General features: G+C 34.5%; 1 protein-coding gene across 4 annotated transcripts in view; it reads left to right on the top strand.

Moving 5' to 3' along the window:
- Positions 1-283: 283 nt before the first annotated feature.
- The window catches only part of Ptp99A (Protein tyrosine phosphatase 99A), a 286,683-nt gene continuing 264,031 nt past the window's right edge, over positions 284-22,935 (top strand). For all 4 annotated transcript variants that reach the window (XR_010733676.1, XM_066299450.1, XM_066299452.1 and 1 more), the window contains exon 1: positions 284-660. Coding sequence is in view for 3 of the 4 variants with exons in the window: in XM_066299450.1 (XP_066155547.1) it covers positions 516-660 (145 nt within the window). In the remaining variant the exon portion in view is untranslated. The remainder of the gene's footprint in view (positions 661-22,935) is intronic.

Below are 22,935 nucleotides of genomic sequence, written 5' to 3'. Positions count from 1 at the left end.
AAGAGGGACACCATTAATAAAACCAAAACTATACTTAGTTAATTGAAGCCAATTAAAAAAACAAGTCGGGGATTTAAATAATTCGGGATTCATCTTCTGTGGCAATATTTTGCTTGAAAGCGGAGCAAAAGCTTGCGCAACCAGAATCCATAGAGAAAAGGATGGCGCAAGCCTACATTTCTCAGAAGGGCGCACAGTAAGGGCGGCAAAATTCTCTGGCAATGTGATAAAAGCACCCGCACATCGAGTGCTTTCCCATTTTGTGTCCAGACCCCGCTCTATACACGACCTATCCAACAAAGTTCCGCCGTAATCGCGCTCACTTTTCCCTCTGAAATGTTTTGAGGCTCTGCCATGTGAACTCCCGGATGAATTGATGACTACCGTCACTCAAAAATAAACTTTTAAGGACTTTTGCCTGTTTGCTGTTGTTGCCAGTTGTACATAATTTTTTTGTTCCGTGTTATTCTGTGTTTACCTTAGCTATTGTTGGTGTTTAGAGAATTTATAGGACAATGGTTTCAGTGAACTGTCTAGTTATTGTAAACGCGATCAAAACGCTGCTACTTAGTGTCATTAGTAGTAAACCGTTCTATTTAGGACTCAGTGGTGCTTATTATACCTTCGCCCAAGTTGACGAGGACATTCCACGCTTTTATGGTAAGTACCCGAATGTTACCTATTTTTAATCCAAGCTTATATTGTGTGTGACCCAATACAGAACAATAACGCCACTGTGCAGCGTAATTGGTTTTTTAACAAATGTAGATGGCAAAAAACCAACTTGCTGATGGATATTGTTTTATTCAGCATGTTTGGTATAATTTCCGGACAACACTGCGAATTCCCCCTTAAAGAAAAATAACGCTCTGAATGAAAACTGACATAAATTGTTAACACTTGTTAACGGGCAAATATTTGTAATTCGTTGAATAATTATATTAATGTAAAATCCTTTAATTTATGCGGTGCTTATTTAGGCATTTATAAGGCAAATTATTTGCGTTTGATGATAGCGATTGGACAAATTAAGGGGTTTCGACCCCTGATTAAAGTTTCATATTCTTATTTTTTATGTAAATACTCGTACGAACGAAATTATGAATTTTCTGCGTTCATATGGACGTTTCAAATAAATAAGGTTTAATAAAACAAAGGAAATATTTGCATTGGGAAAAAAAGTGAGTTTCCTTAGTCGTTCCTCAGTTCAGCTTTGGGCGAGAAAAAGGAAACACGCGTTCTTCTCTGAATATTGACATTGTGTTGTGAAATATAATTGCCGAAACATTCCTATTTATCCTGTTTGTGACTCAAACCAAACTCTTAGGTACATTCGTTTTTAAAAGGAAATTGGTCTAAGGCAGTGCTAATAATAATTAAATTATCTGTATTTAGTCACCAAAACTTTGTTCTAAGAACTACCGAAGAAATTCAAAGTTATACTTCCTTCCATAAACCGCCACTTGGGCTTCTTTAAATATGACATTTCTTGAAGCCTTTTCCAGCAGTAAAAGCAAAACTCGTTCCTCGGTAACTTTAAACTAACTTCCGCTTTAGAATGTCCCAACTCATTTAGATATTTATCTGAGTCTGCGAGTTATTAAAAGGTACAGACAAGTCTCCATTATGAAAAAATGCTGTTCCCGATATTTCGTTAATAAAACTGTTTAACGTTTCATGGGAAAACAGCATAATTCTAGTAAATTTTTTTTATTAAAAACCTATCGATTTGCCATTATTAAGCGTTATAGGGGTTGGATTAAAATAAAAGAATTTACTGGCCGTATTAATAGCGTAATAAAAGCAGATTTTAATATAAAATTTGTATAATCAATAAAATTAAAATGATATATAGGACACGTTTCGAGTATAATGTTAGCAGATTTATTATCCAATAACATTTTTGAGTCGGAGGAAAGAAAAATTCGAAGCTCAAGCTTCACTTTCCTCTGTTATAAAATAAAAAAGCAAATTATTCTGAATGTGAAATAAATGCTGGAATTGCTAAAGCATGGTGTGTAACTCAAATAGTGGCTTATCAAAGGATGAAACTGTGACAAAAAGAGACAAATTGTCCAAAACTTCACGGTTGAGTGTATAAAGTATATTTGTTTGGGATTTTGGCTGTATTGTAACGCATTTCCTGAGAATATCCTGTTAATTCCAGATGCCTCGAACTTTTCGTTCTGTAACGCTGACGCAAGGCAAAGAACATTACTACCATAATGAAAATGGACTTTTCTGACAGACTGAATTGTTTTTGTCTGTTCAAAATTATCCTTCTATTAGTTTACTGTATAATGTTACACCGATGCGGGCTGAGAGTTTTCGAACAATGGCGAAATAACCGTTTCTCCCTTCTTTGTTAATAAAAAGTTGTAATTGCTTGGGCTGGATTATTTAATGATCGGCCTCTTAATAATCGTGTCCAGAATTACCTGCGAATAATTAGATGCATAATAATGCTGTTGGTAAATAGTCGTGTACACAGCTTAAAAGACAATTTAGTTAATTGAGTTGTTCAGAATTGAAATTCAATAGTTGCATTTCCGATTGCAAATTCCCTATCGATATACATAAAAGGGAATAAAACCGTTTATTATGAAAAGGTTTCTTTCAACGTAAGTGTTATAGTTAGACATTTACCAATTTTTATTGGTATTACCCAATAACTAGTTTAGTTTTACTGTTATAGTTCGATTGCATTGGACGAACAAATATTTAAACCAATAGCTGAAATAACGGTTCCGAGAATTTAACTGATATATCTATTTTGCGCCCTAGGAAGATATTCTTTGAAAACAAAGTTCCTGAAATCTCAGCTGTGTAACAAATAAGCTTCCCGCAAAGCACACCCAGAATAGGTTGGTTAATGCAATTGTAATGTAACGCAAAGCACTAAAAATCCAGCTGGATCTATGTCACAACGTAAATAACAATATAAGTTCCTAACTCCGTTGATGCAAGTGAAAATCCCGAACAGCCTTAAACATGAAGTGCCGGCACTGTAATGAATTCTAATATATGCAGGATCCGACTTCGCCCTTACAAGTTGTTTGCTCTTTTCACAATTATTATTAATTAATGTATGTAATTGTTTCGACACCGGCTTAAATTAAATGCATATTCAGAGAAATTTTACATTTTAATCTCCAGGAATTATTTATACCCTGGATATCGTTCGCAGTAATCTCCAGAAAATGCAGAATCGGCTAATTTTGATTAAAATTGATTATGATTCATTATAAAACCGAATTTTCTATAGAATGAGATCAGTTTTTATATTCGGTAGAGATCTTTTTCAGTTTTTCATTACTAAAAACAATATCTAGGGTAATCCATATGAGATAGAACAGTGCTGGATTAGAAAAAATCGGTTCGGGTCAATTAACGTTACTCGAGTTAGGTAAAGTTTCTGCAATCGGTAAAACCTTAATTCTCTTCTCAATTCTTAAAAACTTAAAATTTTCTACTTTTTTCTGTTGAAATTCTTAACTTGAATAACGAATTATTTGAATACTATATTCTTGACTTGATTCCTAATTTTTTTTATGTGGAAAATCGTTTTCCGCATCGAGAATCGACTTGCACCAATGGGTTTTGTTGAAATTGAAAGGTTCACAATAATCATCAACAAAATTTTTCAAATCCTTTTTTAAATTTACTGCATGTCTGAGAAACCACGTGCATCACTAAATTCTATTAAATTTGAGAGCCGAAAAACTTCTTGACACCGTTCAAAACTTAAAGAGAAGGAATTTGGTGATTTATTTATATTTTTTGCAGGGGGATGGGAGACGTTAAGAAAGGCAACAAAATAAAGGAAAAATCGCCCTTTTTTAAGCGTATATTTTGAAAATCCTCGGATATATAAGATAAGAAATGCGTCACTGTATTTAATTTAACTTTAGAACTTCCAGAACTCTCATCAAATTTTAAAACTTTGGTAAAATTTTAGAATTTAATTAGAAGGAAAGTGGCAAAACGTAGGTACATTTCCCATTTTTTCAAAATATGGAAATTTTTTAGATATTCTTTTTCTTCAGCTTAGTCTTTTGTGTCTTTATTTTAGTTTAAGTCAGGATTTGAACGGTTTAGGTTAGAAGTTATTTCTACGAACTTCTCAATAACCTGTATAAAATGGTGAATGGTCATTAATAAAAGGTGTCGAAATTTATGTAACGTCTCTGAATTTCCGAGTAAATGACTTGATGGAGTAACCTAGCATTGTTGGCTGCAATATGAAATGCATAATGTGTGAAACCATGTCGGCACAAAGACAATTACCTCAATTTGAAATATCGTTTGTGCGTCTCAAATTACTTGCACCGGATTATGAACGTAATGAGCTGTTCTATGAGATTTTTGACGTCTCCGTGGAAATCAGCTTCTGCTTTACGCTCCATATTTACTAATTCCCTTTGTAAATGAGCTGGAAATAGAATAATTACTTTACATTAACGTTGAAGCAGAGCTGGTACGATAAACTGTTTTAGTTTTAGCCACAATTGTGTTACTACTGTGAGTCCACAAGCAGTCCCCACTGCCAGCGATGGCTTTTTCTAACAGGATATTGGATTTGTCCCCAACTGGGAAAGAGGACATTACCGGTCACGTTAATGCACCTAACGAATTTGCAATACTCTGGTTAGTTAAATCAATTCTGAATAGCGTGTCATGTATGTACGTGTTGGAACTGGAAAAAGAAATGCTCGAACCAGAGTTTGGGGTTAACAACGGTGAAAATGTAACTTAATTAGGCAAAAGAGAAACAATTTGTCATACTAGTGCTAATACGCGAAGGCAATTTACCTAAGCTATAAAATCTAGTTATGTCGCACGTTTAACTCACGACAAACCCAATAACCTGTCAGAAAAGGGAGAATGCTTCTGGATTGAAAATAGCATCGGAACTAAAGCGAGCATTCTTGAGTAAACCGAGTTAGATGAGTTGCACTCTTGAATTTATCATTTCAGTTATTACTCTATGAATTATTAAAATCTCTGTACAAGACCTTCTACGTACGAATGCATATTTCGAATTATTTTATTCTTGACGTATTTGATTTAGCTTTATTGAGCTCAGTATTTCACAAAAGGGCATTCTTGCCATTAATCATTGGTTTTTTTTTGCGGCGGTATTTAAGTGCTCGGTATCACGCTACTGGCTAAACGCACCCAGAGAACTATGATGGAATTATGAATTTATGCATCATGAAATTTTTGAGTATGGGTCTCTCCAAAAAGGATTTGCCGGCCACCGAGGGCAGATTCTGCCAAAAATAAGTGAAAAATCGTTTGTGCAAAAATCGCCCTTTTACGATATTGCGATCGCATTAAATCAGAGTAAAAATGCTTTATTAATTTAAAGGGAGTGCCTCATATATACAGCCCTTGCAGGGAGTATTGCAACACGCTTATAACTTTTATAAACCCGATAATTAAAAAAAAATGCTCAAACGTATAATTTTATTTAAAAAGGCATTTAATGCATTGTTTTCGATATTAAAATTTTTCATCTTCATGCAGCTATCCCTGGTAATTTTTTATTTTCAAATGGAAAGATACCCGTAGTAGTATATCAAACGAAAGGTAATTCAGTATGAGATACAACGGAATACTCCAAACTAAAATTGGATCTACACTTTCCTTAAAAAAAGTAGAACAAAGCCCACATCCTAAAACGATTTAAAATTTTAATCTTTGTTTCTTAGATACCAATTCATTCATATTTCACTTTGAATGCGAGTGAAAATATGGCAATAAGATGTAGAAATTCCAAATCGTCTTTAATGTGAACAAATTTTGGGATACAAAATATTGTGGCTTCCACAGAATTCATTAGTATTTGAATCCAGCGGTTATACATATACTACAGTTAAGATATAAAAGAGAAGATCGTTTATCTGAGAAGCAAAGAATTGAAATTCTAATATGTTTGGGGTATGGAGGCCACAAAAGAATTTACGAAGAGATGTGTCTCATATTTAATGAGAAATACCTAGATCGCCCTATTGATAGAAGGGTAGTTTGTGGGATTAATAAAAAATTCAACAAACTGGAAATGCGAAAGCTGCTCCAAAATGTGGAAGACCTCGAACGGCGGCTGATACCGATAAAGCAATAGACATTCTTATATCTATCGATGAAAACTCCATACAGTTCACTAGCAGACTTGCCGATGAATTTAATGTATCTTCAAAATCAGTAAGAAACCTTTTAAACCGAGAAAAGTTTCATCCATACAAAATGTCCCTTACCCAAGAGTTGACGCTTTAAGATTTTGATCGCAGGATGAAATTTTGTGGATTGATGTAAGAGAAAGGTATCCGGATAATAGATTCTTTTTCAGAATTTTATTCTCGGATAAAGCAACATTTTACTTAAACAGATCGCCATAATAATAGCTAGTGGTCCACAAACAATCCCCATTGGATGCAGACTCAGCATACACAATATCCACGAAAACCCAATGTATGGAAGGGTATAATCGGCCACCAGTTCATAGGTCCATTTTTCATAGAGGGAAACTTAAACAAAGCATCATACTTGCACTTTCTGCAAAACTAAAGAGTTCCATCAATCGCCGCAATTTTTCTTGGAGAAAATGCGGAACAAGTAGCCAATAATATTTGATTCCAACAAGATAACACATCACCACATTATGCTATGGCTGTGAGAGGGAATCTTGATGAGCTTTTCTATGGGAAATGCGTCGGTAGAGGAGAAGCAATGGAATAGCCTCCGCGATCTCCAGACCTTGCACCCCTTTTTTTTGTGTAGTCACTTAGAAAGTTCCGTTTTCGAAAATAGACCGCGAAATTTCGACGATTCACGTCTTCGAATTCAAGAATTATAATTAATAACAGAAGTAAAACTGGATCATTGCATAAAAGTGTTAGGGAAAAGACTGAGGCATTACCGCATTGCTATCGAAGCCCAATTTAGGTATTTATTGTTGGAATTTCAATTTTGTTCGATGTAATAGCGATTCACTTTATTTTACACAAAATAATTTAATTTTTAGAGGGAACGGCGGACCTAATTTTAATTCTTAGTATACAGTGATATCCCTTAATGAATTACCTCTCATTTAATATATTACAATGGGTAGCTTTCCGTTTGAAAATGAAAAGCTGGTAAGGGTAGCTGGATGGGGGCGAAATTAGAATATCGAGAATAATGCACTAAAGTCTTTTTTCTAATAAAATTACGGTTATTGCAATGCTCCTTGTAAGCGTTGCATACTACACGTAAGATCGCGAGGTTTCTCGACCTGTCTTTATAGTACTATTTTCCTACGATCCCTTAGATGAGTACTCATAACAAAGAGAAATAATAATCTGGAACAAATGCGAACTGATGCGTGCGTTATAAGAAACAAATCAATAATTGAAAAAGCGCAATAAATTATTCTGATTAAAATAATTATTTATAATCGGATATTATGTATTAGCCAATTAGACTAGTTAACTGCATCCTACATAAATATCACTAAAAGCAAAAAGAATTGCCTAATAAGCCACAACGGACTATGCCCAGGTCAACTTACAGAATAGCATTGCTGTCGTTAGATCCAGCCTGGAATTTCCAGTTGCAAAACCGCTTGTGTTTCTAGATATTTTGATTTTTTTCGATTTTCGACAACCATCACAAGTTTTGTTTTTCCTTAAGAGCACCATCTTGAATTATCACTCGTTTGAGTTTTGTTTTTTTTTTTGTTGCTATGGTGATGAATTACATGTCGAGGTGAGTCCAGCACTTCGGTGCAAATGTGAAAAATTCCGTTTTCGCCAAAAATGCCTTTGGAAAATAACATTTACTCTTTTATTCAATAAAAACGTTTTACGACAGTTTTACCGAATTTCGTTTAACGACAACTGCATTTATACAAATTAACGCAAATTTATTAACAAAATGGCTTTTACAAGAGAAGAAAAACACGACATGCTAATGTATAATAACGATATGTAAATGCGTTACGCTTCGAATTAAAATATGAAAGTTACTTCGGAAACACATCCGCAGCAGTATCCAGAAAGACAGCAACTGACTTAAAATTATTTTCTCTCCCTCCACAGAAATTTAGTCGATTGTAGTGATTTTTCAACACTGAAAAACGTATTCATAGATCAAATGGAAATGAAGGGGAGGTGAGTCAAATTTTACAACCTCCTCAAAAATAATAAACGACAAAGAATTGAATCCTCCATTAGTCTCAAGATCGTCTTCCCACTTTGACAAGGGTTGTAGCAGAAGACATTAACGTACTTCATGAGGCAGTGCGGAAAGTCTGAGAAAAAAATATCGTCCGTTTAGAATTTAATTCACCCAAGTCTCACATCTAAGAGATACTAAACAGAGGGTAGCGTTTTATAGGAATATTATGGTACTCAGCCTGTCTTATTAGGATGATTTTCCCCCTAAAAAAGTTTAAAAATTAGATATAACAAACGGAGATAGTATGCTAATACATGTGCCTGTTAGGACAAACAAACAAGTTATGGCCGCAATGCAATAAATTACTCTGGTTTAAACAATTATTTCCGGAAATAATGTTTTTGATTAGTTAATTAGGCAACCTAGCTACCTAGGTACATTCCACGTAAAATAGAACTAAATGACGAAAGTATTGACTAGTCAATCATTAAGAAACATGCGTAAAGCTGCTTACTAAAGGGCATCATTTCGCTTACAATATCATTTACTACATGAGTAAGGTATTGAAAATACCAAGTAACTTCTTCCATCTTTTCTGAAATTAAATTTCTGCTTCATTCGATGTTACACCATTTGTTGCGCCAGCTTCCAAGTTCAACGATTTTAGAGTCAGCAGCTAGTTTTCCTTACTTCCACATGGATTGCCATATTGGCATTCTCTAATGGAGGTGCTGTATTAAACTATTTCCCCACAATAAATCTTTATTCCATCAATCAAACTTAACTTACATTTTAATGAGGATGTCCTTGTAGGGGCTACAACCAGTCAATCTAGTCGTTCTTCCCCAGTTTGATGTTGGATGATCTTCGACGCAGATTTCATTGATCGATGTTCCTTCTTTCATTTCAATGCCGAACCCCCAACAATCAGTAAACTTAAATGTGGAACCTATTTAAGTAACTCCAAATAGGCGTTTTCGTTTTCTTCATCTGAATATTGCGCTTAGAGTATTACATATGTATTACCATTGATGAAGTTGGAGCGATGTGGAGTTTTCGCCGCGATTACTCAAGTTCACGTCTCGATAGAGTAACTTTTTTTTTTTACTTTGTTTTGTATGTTGCTCATGTCCCATCTCCGTGTGCACATACATCGTTAGATTTTATAATTTGAGAACTTACTGTGGGTTTAGTGTTGAAGTTATGGAAAAGTTGTTTATCTATAAAAAATGTTACGGTATGAAATCGGACATCGGAAGTCGAAAATATCAGTCCAAGTTAAGTTCTTTCATTGGGGCCTCCTATGCATTAAAGCATATTTGTATTTCGTCCATTTTTTCCTTTTCAAAAATGTACAATATGCCAAGGTTCGCTCCAGTAGTTTTCGACATATTTCAATAGAGAAGAAGAGATGCGCCTCTACGGCCCAATGAAAGAGAGAGCCGAGGCATCCGCGCACGATGGGTTAAAATTAATTAAATCCTTAAAATAAAATTAAAAATCCTCGACATTGACGTCATATTGATCTACCATGAAACATATTTTCTCCCACATTAATTAATTTAATGGAAAAAAACCAGAAATAATCACAAATGATCGATGTGACACCATTATAGTTTTATACGCTTCATATAATCTGCGGTATGTTTCAAAATGGTATTCTTAATAAAATCAGAATTGACTTCATTTAAATTTTGTATTCAACGTTAAATTTGATGTCTTATTTCATTTAGGCCTTCATTAATATCGTTAAAAACTAGTTTTTAACTAGCTCCGCAAAAAACTATTCATCGGAGTAAGATCTGGGTTGTGTGGAGGTCACAAGATAGTTCCTGTTTCGCCTTTCCACACTTCACACTTTTATTTTTGTTGCTTTCCTTCAACATATCGTTACTCTCACCCTTCCACATATTTTTTAGATAATTTTTTACTTCTGCTGTATTGCATGCAGGTGCTCCGTTGAGTGGACGGAGGAAGTCCACGATGCAAACGAGCGCACTGTGCCCGAGCTGCATTGACATTTTTGTTATTCTCGCAAACTAAACGAGCAACTTCAATCTTTCCCTCTTTGTTAAACATTACTCAATGTTTTTCTGATAATTGAACAATCAGAAACAAATACGTTAACGCAACTTGAAGGTGCAAATAATCCTTTAAGATCTTACTTTTTTTGTTTCGCCTTCAGTCACTCACGGCTGCTTCCGATATCCCTGGCCTAAAACGAGCCCTATTTTTTCAATGTTTGATTTAAATTGCTTTAAATTGAATATCGAACAGTGCTATAGCAAACGTTGATATATTACATATTTTTGAAAAGGGAAAAACTGGCGGAATCTGTATATGCATTAATATACATGTAGAAAGTCGTATTTCACAAAGCTCAACTTCGATTTATTTTTTCAATATCTAACGTTCCTTTGCTTTTTTCTAACATCATATCATAAAAATACACGCCAATATATAAAACTTTTACATAAATAATTTTTTCCTGGCTTAAACAGTACCCTGTACATGGCCGTGTGACAAATAATGTTCATAAGTCGCATGAAAACTTTTTAACGCACTGCCGTGATTCCTATTCTCGCTTGTGGCTCGAAAGCGCCACTTCATATTCGTGCGTTAAGTTACTTTCTTCACTTGCCACATAAATATCTATACTCGCCTAGAGAGTCGTAAATGTAAAATTACCGTCATCGAGTCTAGCTTCTCAGATCCCAAGATATAATAATCTCCGACTGTTAAAAACATGATGAACAATATATTAATAATTGCAAACACCCGATAATTTGTACGATTTAACGACTCACTCCGTGTCAGTCTCTTCTGTCGGCTCATTGAGTCTCCTGGTTACTCCCGAAGAGATAGTATTTCGAGCATTATTAGAGCTGAAACCCTGTATATAATATACACATATAAACATATATAATAGCAAAACGTTTAAATACGAAGCTAATGCTCTTGTCACTCCCTTAACACACTTTTTTAAAAGGTTTAAAGCGTCATCAACTTTTCTTGACACATTCAACTGCTGTGAAGCTCCCTGTAAAATTAAGAGGTAAAAGGGATGTAAACAGCTATAGCTCGCGATTCTGATAGTTTCGACATTTCAAAATATTTTCGAGATTAACTTGAAAGCCACTCTGCTGGATTATCGTTCAAAACTACCATTTTTTAATTATGGAAATTGGGAATTTTGACCAACAAGGATATTCGGGTTTGCATATAACACCACTGCTGAAGCTGGCCCAGAGGATGATAGCTATCTTTGTTTGACTTGTCTATGGCATTCAACTGCGTCAGCCATGATTCAGCGGCAGCAAGTCTATCGGGAATTGACGCTTGTGGACGCAGATTTCAATTTTTTATTTCATACTTTGCAAATCGTTGTCAGTGCTTAAATGCCAAAAGAGTAAAATCGTTACTGTTACCATTGAGGGTGTGCACCAACAATCTGTTTTAAGATTCTTTTTAGTATGTCTGAATGATTTTGTGAGTCTCAATTGTGGACTATTTACCAATGACGTTATCATTATAACAATTGGTCGTTGAGAATAGAGCCAGACATGGGTTTTCTGTTCACGATTTTCTTCTTAGTGAACATAAAACATAGGCGTGCGATGTCGACACTGGAATCGATGCGTCACAGTATAAAGTTACTTGCAGTTTTTATTGATAATGGGCTTGACTGCGTTCCCAATAAACAGAGTCGTTTCTGGCACTCGACAACGAGAATATCAGCAATATACTAGGAGGCTCGGTTAGGGTGAATTTATGCAACTTGGAGTTCAAACATAGGTCATTTAAAAATTTGAAAAAATTCGATGATCAAATCTAGATGGAGTCGACATTGCGTAGCCGGGGAGGAAAACATTGAAACCTCCTCAGAAATGATACACGGCAAAAAGTTGAATGCTCTATTAGCCTCAAGATAATTCTTCTACTTTGATAAATTAGATGATCCTGGAAGATATTAAAAAAGAAACTAACGTATATTAACAGATAGTGGAGCAGCTCTTGAGAGGACTCAGATGTTGCTCGTTTCAAATTCATATCACCCAAGTCTTGTCTCCAGAAAATGTTAAACAGAGCGTGGAGTTTTTTAGGAATATCATGGCATTGTTGGCGCAAATTCTTTATTTTGTTTTTAAGGTGATATTCACGGATAAAGGCCAGTTTACCAGATCATCAATGAAGATACTTACTGGTCAGCTGAAAATCCACACAAGCACCAAAGGCGTTGACTACAAACATTTTTAGAATTGATTATGTAATTTGACTTATTTTTCCATCGAACCATTGGTCCATGCATTTGGGAATACAATTTGATTGCAAATCGGTATTTCTACTTTTCAAGCTTCAATAACTTTTAATTCCAATACATGGTGCCTCCCTACATAACGTTATTGTGCGTTGTGGCTGATTATTTGTCTGAAATATTTAGTGGGAGAACCATTTCAAACAATGGCGAACATATATTGGCCGGCACGCGTAAGAGACCTTTCTCCGTTAGACATTATTGATGAAGAACTCTGAAAGATCCCATTTATAAATCTGTACCCACTGATATTAATGAGCTGCGAAGGAAGATCATCGTAACATCACATGTCAAAATAACGAAAAGGGACATTTTACGAGAATAGTCCCAAAAGTACCCATCCTGACACTAAAAAAAAAAAAAAATGGAAGGAATTGTATTATTTCTCAACATAGTCTTCTTTGTTACCCTGTTTATAGTAAGAAGCTTTGGACGTTTCAAAATAGGCACCACCTCGAACTCCGCCGCTTCATTATTGGCAAATCTCTTTTCAAGTTTTGAAACAGATAATAATCCGACGGGGCTAAATCTGGCGAGTGGGGTGGGCGAGGAAAAGTTGGGAACCAAGTTGATTGATTTTGGCCATCGCGATGACGGAAGTGTGGACTGGTGCATTGTCTTGATAAAACAATACCTTCTTTTTCGCTAAATGCGGTCGCTTTTTCCTAATTCCTTCGCTCAAACGCTGCAATAAATTTGTATAATATTCTCCACTTATTGTTTTTCCTTTGAGGATTTAACCGATAAAAATGATACCACATGCGGCCCAAAAAACTAACGCCATCACCTTTCCTGCAGATGAAACGATTTTCGCCTTGTTTGGAGCCAATCCTCCCCTTTGAGCCTTTTGTTTTGACTGCTCTTTTGCGTCAGGTGTGAAATGGTTATGAATATCCATGGTTACGAAGCGACACAAAAACTCGGCTTTATTGCTGCGAAACTTTGCTTAACACTTTTTTAAAACGTCTTCACGGCGTTCTATTGATTCAGTAGTAATTAATCGCGACACACATTTTGCGCACAAGTTTCTCATGTCCAATTATTCAGTCATTAATGCAATGTATATTTCTTTTTTTTTAATGTCTATCTTCCAGTATAATTTTGTGAATTTTCACCAAAGTCTGGAGTGGTCAGATCTGGCGTGTCATGAGGCCACTGCCGAGTTCTCCTTGGCAGCTCGTACAGCCAGGTTTAAACTCTGCCACCCAATATTTTAAGTTGTTAATGAAGGACCAGACTCCCGTAAAGTAAATTTCACTGTCTTTTGATGTCGGATAAATTAAGACTTTTCAAACGAAAATATCAAACATGTTCGCAAAATCTCTAAAACCGTCCGCTAAAAATGGCTCGAATATAAGCAAAAATCAACATCGCATGTTCAAACTTTAGATATAAGCTCTTTAAGATTAGGTTTTTGCGATATAAGTAACTTTTTAACAACAAACTGCCAACTATGTGTCAGGTCGGGTACTCCTGGAACTAACCCCATAACATGAATGCGGCTTTTAAGAAAATCGAAACGTCGGATTTCGAATGTGCCACGTTGTAGTAGAAGAAAAGTTGCATTGACGAAGCCTCAATCATTTTAAATTTCCTCTTTAAATAAGTCGATGAAAGAAGAAAAATGTTTTTCTAAAAAGTCGGATTTTTTTATTATTTCCGAACGTTATGGGATTTTTCAGAATTTTAAAACTGCGCAGTCTTGAACTCCGAATTGCCCAACTTTACCAAGATTTAGTCAATGCCTTGTCCTGTATGGTCACCGACATCCCCATGGCTGAGCGGCGGAAACGAACACCTCGTACAGATTCTACCTAAGGTCAGTTTTCGTCAGCGTTGCCACGTACGCGCTCCGGTGCTTACCATTTCGGAGCTTTCTTAATAACCTCATTTCCCTTGCAACTCCCGATATCTCTCAATTACTCATTTTGGTGCAGGCATTCCTCAATTTTTAAGGTTTTGGGTATTTTGGACCAATTTAAATCAGAGGTGAATGCGGGGTCGTACATATTCGCCTCCAGCTAACAAATAGCCAAAATCTAGCTTTAGAGATAAAAGAACTAAACGACACTTCCGAATCTTAACTTCTAACTGTTATTGTGCTATTTGGCAGAAGTTGCAGAAACACGAAGTTGTGTACTTTTATCTTATCATCTAGGTAAGCGTGGTGTGAATATGGTTATTGTTACTTTTTCCATACTCACGACTGTGATCTGAAAGGCTTTCAGGTAACACAATAATGGAATTTTCGTGTGTAAAATCATCAATTTCATCAAATGCGCTGATGCCGAATATACTTCAATGATCAATAATTCCATCAAGGATTCGAGAAGGAAGATAAATCGTCTATACGGTGACGCAATTCGTGGGTCCGACAAAACTCTACTTAATAAAGATAAGATGGTCACGTTTTTTTCCAGATATAAGAGACACCGGTTCTCGTCAAACATTTGCTGTAGGCGTAACCTTAATTATTGCCCTCTGTTTTTCTTCTTAGCTGTATTAACGGCTTGAGGGCCTTCTATCTTAAACCGTTTTGAGGGTATAACTTCCGTCGTTAAATTTTATCGACCGATCTAGCGCTGATTTTTATTAAATATGTGGCCTGCCCGAAGATAGAAAGTGAAAATTCAATTTCTCAAGATCCAATTGGTTTTTTAATTAAAGGAAAGTATTTTTAATAAAGCACGTTTCTGACGTCCAAAAAATGTTTTGCATAATAATACCCCGATCAAGCAATTTCTGCCGCCTCAATACGTGGAAAGTGTGCCGGGGATTTGAGAAAAGGCAAATCAATACTTTATAATTTTTCTTAATTTCCTATTGCACGGATTTTCTTCTAGTACGGAATGAAAATATTGAAACTTCGGTTTTAAATCGCTCGTTTTTGCGTAACTCACTCAGCAGATTTGTTAAATTTATTCTGAGGAGGTAAATGGATGGGTTACGTATGATGTGAACATAAATACAGGGCTCTTTCGTGTAGGTGTATCTAGTAATGTTTGGAATAAATTCAATAAAATCGGCTCGATTTTGAATTTTGCTTTTAAACCTAAATTTTAAATGCGCACATAAACGTATTTCACCGAGTCATTATTATCGTAGACATGACGTCCTCTCATTATTTTAAATGTCCTCCCCAATTTGGCAACAACCGTTTTAGGGAGCAGGTTATTTTGCATCCGGAGGAATGAGTTTCCAGAAAGGTTAGATAAAAAAAGGTTTGCGAGGCAGCATCGATCATTTGGATTTCCTAAAAAAAAAAAATAAGAAATAACATCCCAAAATCTGTGTGTGAAGATATATAAACATAAAAAGGACGTCTCAAATTCGAACCTCGCCATTAAGATGTCGGAAACCAGGGGAGATGTGAAGAAGCTTAAGTGGAGGCAAAATCGCGTAATTTAGAGCTTGACCAAATGCGGTTTTCATAAGTTGAATTTTCCACGTATTTCCAACGATATCCGAAAAAACTAAAAACCGGAGATTTTGCTATTATTTTTTTAGCGTTATTTGACAAGGAAACTCAAAACCGCAAATACATTTCCATTGCCACTTTTCCCGGATACCCGACGATGCTTTCAGATTTCCGATCGGACGTTTTGCTCTTCGGCCACCATCATCAACTTTTTTTGTGGGCGCGATACTGGATCATTCAGCAGCGAAATAGTCAGATGGCAAATCTGAAAACGTCACTGTGTAGCTGAGAAGAGCGGTAATAAAAACGTTCTTATGGTTTTGGAGCTTTTTGTCAAATAACGCTTAAAAAATAAGAAGAAAATCTCCAATGTTTAGGTCTTTTCGGATACCTCCGGAAGTATTCGGTAAATTCAAGTTTTGAAAACGGCATTTGGTCAAGAGCTAAATTACACAATTTTGCCACATTCAAACTTCTTCGTATCTCCTCTAGTTTCTGAGATCCCAATGATGAGGGTCGAACTTGAAATATACTCTATGCATATATACTTTTTTTAAAATTTAGTATTTAAAAAAAATGTTGTACTGTGTACAGAATTTTCTATTACGATTTAGCTTTCATAAGTAATTCATAATTAGGACGTAAAGGTTGGAGTAACTTTCATCAAAATTCATCTAAGATTGGACTTAACAACAAGCTATCGACGTATTGATTTTTCGATGCGTGAGGTACAATTTTAACAAACGTGCGATAAAATTTATTGTCGATACTCATATCGTCAAAGTAAAAAAAAGGAAAAAAAACGATTTCACATTTTATTCATTTTTCAATCTCGATATACTTTCTGCATTTTCGATATATTTCTCCCACGTTTGAACAATTCTCAACATTTTATTATATGTTATGGATTTTCCTATTTTTTTTACATTGTTTTAACTTTCCACATTAGCGCATGATTTTTTACAGAATTCAATCTCAATAGTCTTGCTTAATTGAAAAAATACGAGTCGTACTGGTAATATACAGGGTATCCACGTAATGAAATAAAAATATTCGTCATGTAAAGTGGCACATGTCAATCGTTGGAAAATTGCTAATAAGTTACAAAGTAAAATGAATGTTCATCATGTCGACAGAGGAGTTTTTAAATCGACTTTTCATTAAAAATTATAATATGAGAAAATTGGATTCAAAATATGGTTAACTATTGAAATGTTGGTTAAATAAAGCAACCACAAAATGAAATGGACGCTTCACATTTTCAACCGAAGGTAACTAGCTAAATATCCTAATTATTTGAAAAAAGTTGAGGAAATTGAAATCATCAGTGATGCAATGGGCATTTCCAGAAATTCTGGATTGATGGAACAAAGGTTCAACAAATAATTTTTTTTTTAATATCTGAAGGTTCAACAACAAAACGCATGCTCCTAAAATTCTATAAGGTTTTACTTTTAAATTAAAATCTCTTTAAGAAATAGATAAAAATGAAACTGACTTTTATTGTTTTTTTTCAACTAAAGGAGAGACCGTCAGGATTTTCTTTCAATTGAAATAAAATGCAATTTTGAAAAAATTGAAACAACAGAATTAAAGCAAATTGCCATTTAATGTAAACCGCACGTATGACAATATTTGTCAAATTAAACTGAAAGCGAGACCAAACCAGACGTTTTCACATATTTGTGATGCTCATTAGGTTAACCTGATAACAGATTTTGACGATAAGAGTTAAATTTTGCTAATTTAAACCTTTTCCTATCATGCCAAATAAATTGATTATCTGGCCCAATACAATAACCGTGTAGGTAAATGATATGTTCCCATATATCTATACATTTCTTGATACTTTTCCAATTTTTACTTATTTTCCATATTTTCTTACATTTTTCTTCAGACTTTTAGCTTGTGAATTGTCTTAGAAATTAAAAAATTACAGAGTATTTCCAGATTCTTACAATCTGTCTTCTTCAAATGGATCTTCATGGTATACAAGGTGTTTCAGAATAGTACATCATAAATTTAAGGGGTGATTCCATGAGTGATTTTGAGAAAAAAATTTATATGAACTTATGTCCGTTTTCGTTATCTGTCTGAAATACAGAGTGTTAAAATTTGCTATATTTTTTTGTTTTCTTTTTACTTAGGTCCGGACCTGCATTAAATATTTTTATCAAACTTGGTGGACCTAAGTTAGGTATAGAAATACATTTTTTAAGAGAACAACGAATTTTTAAATGTAAACAGTTGCGCCCTTAGACGTTGACCCTGTTTATTTTTTGTGAAAAATATGTTACGCCGCTGTTTTTTCAAAAAATAAAAATCGTTTTCTTAACGGAGGACATTTTCAGCAACTTATTGAATTTTTTTGTTTGAATAGTTGTTATAAATTGCTGCAAATTAAGTATTATTATAACTCATTTGGTCGTTATTATAACTAATTTGGCCATTATTATAACTAATTTGGTTGTTATTATAACATATAAAGCTAACTAATTTGTTTGTTGTAGGAAAACGCTTGATGTTACGAAACAAAATTAAGAGATCATTTTTTTTATTAAAAAGAACTAGAATTTAGAAAACGATTTTTATTTTTTGAAAAAGCAGCAACGTAACATATTTTTCACAAAAAATAATCAGGGACATGGCCTTGGGGGTGCCACTGCTTGCATTTAAACAATCTTTTTCCTCTTAAAAGATGAGTTTCTACACCTAATTTCCGCTCACCAAGTTTGATAAAAATATTTAATGCAGGTTCGGAGTTGATAAAAAAAAATATATATATAGCAAATTTTCCGTATTTCAGACAGAAAGCGAAAACGGACCTAGGTTCATATAAACTTTTTTCCCCAATATCGCTTATAGAATCACCCCTTAAATTGATGACATATTATTCTGAAACACTCTGTATGTTATATTGAAATGTTGAAAAAATTTAATTGAATCGGACGTCCAAGTTCAGTCTACAGTTGACATCAATGGTTTTGTGTGCTTTTATTTTGATATCGACTTCAAAATCGACATCAAAATCGATACCTGTTTTCAAATTAATATGACGAAATGCAGATTATGTTTTTCTTTGTACTTCATTCGTTTTTATTGTTCATTTGCCAAAATTGGTGTTTTGATAATGTCTGCTATCTTATCCTAATATTTTAGTTTGTTTTTAATTGTTTAAAGAATTTTAGATAAAAAAATGTTATAAACACTTTATATTCTTTTGTCTTAAAATTTACGAGAAACGGAGCTTAATAAACCTTACTTAGCTTTCCAGACATGAATTTGACGGATTATATTTATGCTTTAATGAGAGATGACGTCATTTTGACAAATCGTAACTGCATTTGAAAAAACTCTTACAAACTTTTGTAACAAAAAAATTGGTAATAATCAGTAAAATCATGTCAATTACTATTTTTTGAAAAGACCGATATCTTTTATGTTACCAAAAAAAATCTCGATGTCCTCATTAGTGATCCCACTGCATTGACTTCTATAAACGGGAAAAATCTTGCTGTAAATTTTATTTTTATAGATTTCTAATACTTGGTATTAATTAGTGTCAGGTCGGTACGCGACATGGCAATTCCCAGTATGACTTTAAGATAGATTTTTTCGTATAAGCGAAGATCCGCAAGTGTTTAGTTAGCAAGATACAGATTCACAAACCTTTATTTGTTCCCTATATATTTTTTATTGTTATTGTTTTTGTTTCTTTTATTTGTTCTCCTACATATTTCGACATATCCTAAAGTTCTACGTGATTGGAACAAACGTTAGTATTGCGAATCTACAAGATCACATTTTTTGGGGAGCCAATTTTACGTTTATTTTTTGACATTTTTTCAGATACATCAACCATAGCGCCGTGTCGTGTGTACCCTTCAGATTAGTAATCATCATAAACTCAAACCAAATATGTCATAATATTTAGGAGCTGTAAAGAAATGAGTCAGAGCCATTTTCAACAAGGACCCGGGCCGCACCGTTATTATACCGGAAAAAGCGCCGGAATCGTTTTAATTTTATGGGTCGGAATCCGAATCTCAATCGATATTTTGAATATGATCAATTATAGCCCCTAAATCAGAACCAAAGTTAGTGTAAACGTTAGAATTACTCATATTCGCCATTTTGGACTAAGTTTAGAGGATGGCGTTGGTATTTATTGTAAATATATAATTTTGTATATACAGGGTTAGCCACCTAAAATTCCCCAGACTCGTATTTTCTTTCTTTTTTTTTGTTGCAACATTAAGTGATATATTAAATTAAAAGTCTTTTTAAACCATTTAAAAAAAGCCCAGCAGGTGCCTAAAAAAATTATTGCAAATATTTTTTTAAGTTACCCTGTATAATAAAAATAGCTTCATAATTTTATGTCGACTTTTGTCTTCTTCAATTCATGTCATTACTATGTATTCCTTATGTGTGTGTGTGTGTGTTATCACTTTTATGATCCCGGAACAAAGTGCAAATATTTTAACTAACAAACACGTATTTTTTTTTATCCAAAACTGTGTTATTTAAGCTCTAGGGCTTTTTGAATTTGAAACCCCGTTTGGATAAAATGAGTTATTCTGGTAGGACCCTTCAAAAGTTTATTATGTAATTTGGCGCACCAATATGTTTTAGTAGCAGCAATTCAAACATCAAAAACAAAAAACACAGCTTTTTCATAATATAGATGTAAGGGCCGGGGAATGACTGTTGGTTATATCTAATAAGAGTATGGGCGTCCATATTCAACAAAAATGTTTATTCTGTTGTTTACCATTGAATTGTTTAAATTTATAGCGCGGTTGTTAAAATGGGGCACAAAAGTAAAGAATCTTCGTCTAATTTAAAATATTTAATGATAAAATTGTGATGGTTTGGGGTGCAATGGCATCTGTTGTGGAAAAATTGCATTTTTTAAATGGCATAATGAACCACATAGTTTGTTTAGACATTTTGCGTGTTAATTTATTACAATCTGTTCAAATTTGAAAACGAACAATGACTGGATCTCTTAACAGAACGACGGTTGGAAAGATACGTCGCGAAATGTAAAGATGTGGCTATTGTACAGGGTTGCCCAAAACTATATACTTTAAAAGCCATATGAAAACTTTCTAATGAAAATAAAAAAAACCTTTTATTGGACTAGTATATATTCAATTCCTAGGGACTTATTACGAACTTAGATAACTATTCAATTTTTTAAAATCATGTGTTTGAAGTGCCGTCCATCAACTTCCATGCCATTTTGAATTCTAAGTTCGAATTTTGATGACCCGGTGAAGCGAATCTCGATCTTAGCCTTGATGTGCGAAAGACCTATTTATCAATTTTGTTGGGAATTTCAATTAATTATCAAAATAAATAGTTCTGTAGAAATATTTCTTTTCATTTTTATCTGTGCTTGTCCGTCATTGACATGAAAATTCTCGCGACCTGTTTATCAAAAAACTCCAAAGTCCAAAATTCATTTCTTGGTGTGGTATATCAAGAATTCTGGAGCTAAAAGAGCCGATTCGAAATAAAATTGCAAGAATAGATTGAGATTTACTTCGCCGAGAGATGCAAAATTTTAAACTTGAAATTAAAAATTGCGTTGAATTTGATAAAGGGCGTTTAGAAGACACGATTTTTAAAAATTGAGTAGTTATTCTAACTTGATGATAAATCCTATAGAATTAGCTATATAGCAGTCCAATAATAGATTTTTTGACTTTCATTAGAAAATTTTTATTTGACTTTTAAAGTATATTATATGACATAGAAAAGAGAGTACTGCGCAAAAATGGTTTTATTTAAATAATTTTTGGTTTGCATATCTCTTACGCTAACACGAATACTTCATTAAAAGGTTGAACAAATTTAATTGTTAAAAATAAAAAAAAAATTAATAGATCGTCGGCCCTCTGCGGTGTCTTATACATTCCTACACACGTCTAGGCATGAATCTAATACAGTGATTGATGTCCTCTTGGGGGATCTCATTCCAGGCTAACTGGACAGCATGACATAGCGCCGCTAGGGTTTGTGGGGGATGGGGCAAACTATGCAATTTGATACCTAGAATATCCCATACATGTTCAATCGGTGAGAGGTCTGGAGATCGAGGTGGTCAAGGTAACAAATTCATTGCATTTTGCTGAAAGAAGTCCATGGTCACTTTAGCCACATATGGTGGTGCATTGCCTTGCTGGAAAACTGAATTAACAAGTGTTTCCAGATAAGGCACGAGTTGAGGTTCCAGAACTTCTTGGATGTATCGTGGAGCTCTCATACTGCCACTAATGGAAGGTAAAAGTAACCTGCTACCATATGCAATCGTATCCCAAGTCATTCCCACAACAGCCTGATGGACATGCCTCTATATTTTAAATTGTGGATCCCGTCTTTTTCTTATTTCTTTGCATACCCAAGCAGAATCTGAATCCGTCACTAAACAAAACATTATCCAATTCCAGATTCCAATGTATCTGTTCTCTGCACCACTGCAATCGATTTTCACGATGATTTAAGGTGAGGTGTAATACAAGATGGGACGATAGGAAATCAGTTCAAAACTTTTTATCCGGCGATAAATGATTCGAATCCCAAAGGGCCTTCCACACTCAGCAAATCACTGATTCACCAGCGTCCTCGACGAGGCGAACCTATTTTTTAGGGCCATAACTCGAAGACGGCGAACTTGACGTTCTGCAGTTCTTCGGAATCGTCCAGTACCTCTCCTTCTTCCCGTTTGCTCTTCCTGGAACCAGATCTAACTACATCTTACTATAATGTTTACACTACGATTCAACCTAGTGACGATGTGCCTAATTGATCTATCAGCCACTGTTCGATCTCTCTCAAACTTGCTCAGTTGATGAAAATTTCGCTGAATTTGGCGCCTAGGCACATTTGATTGATCTAAAAGCATTTTCTAAGTACACTATACGTCAATAAACGATATTTTGCAGTCATATTGTTATTATTTTATTGTAATTTTTATAGTAAAAAAACATATATTTCTGATAACTCGTAAATATTATACAGCAATGAATATGGC

Source organism: Euwallacea fornicatus, chromosome 33 (genome assembly GCF_040115645.1).
Source record: "Euwallacea fornicatus isolate EFF26 chromosome 33, ASM4011564v1, whole genome shotgun sequence".
NCBI classification, from domain to species: Eukaryota; Metazoa; Arthropoda; class Insecta; order Coleoptera; family Curculionidae; genus Euwallacea; species Euwallacea fornicatus.
The sequence above is the reverse complement of the archived record's forward strand: the minus strand, read 5'-3'. Positions and strand labels throughout refer to the sequence as shown.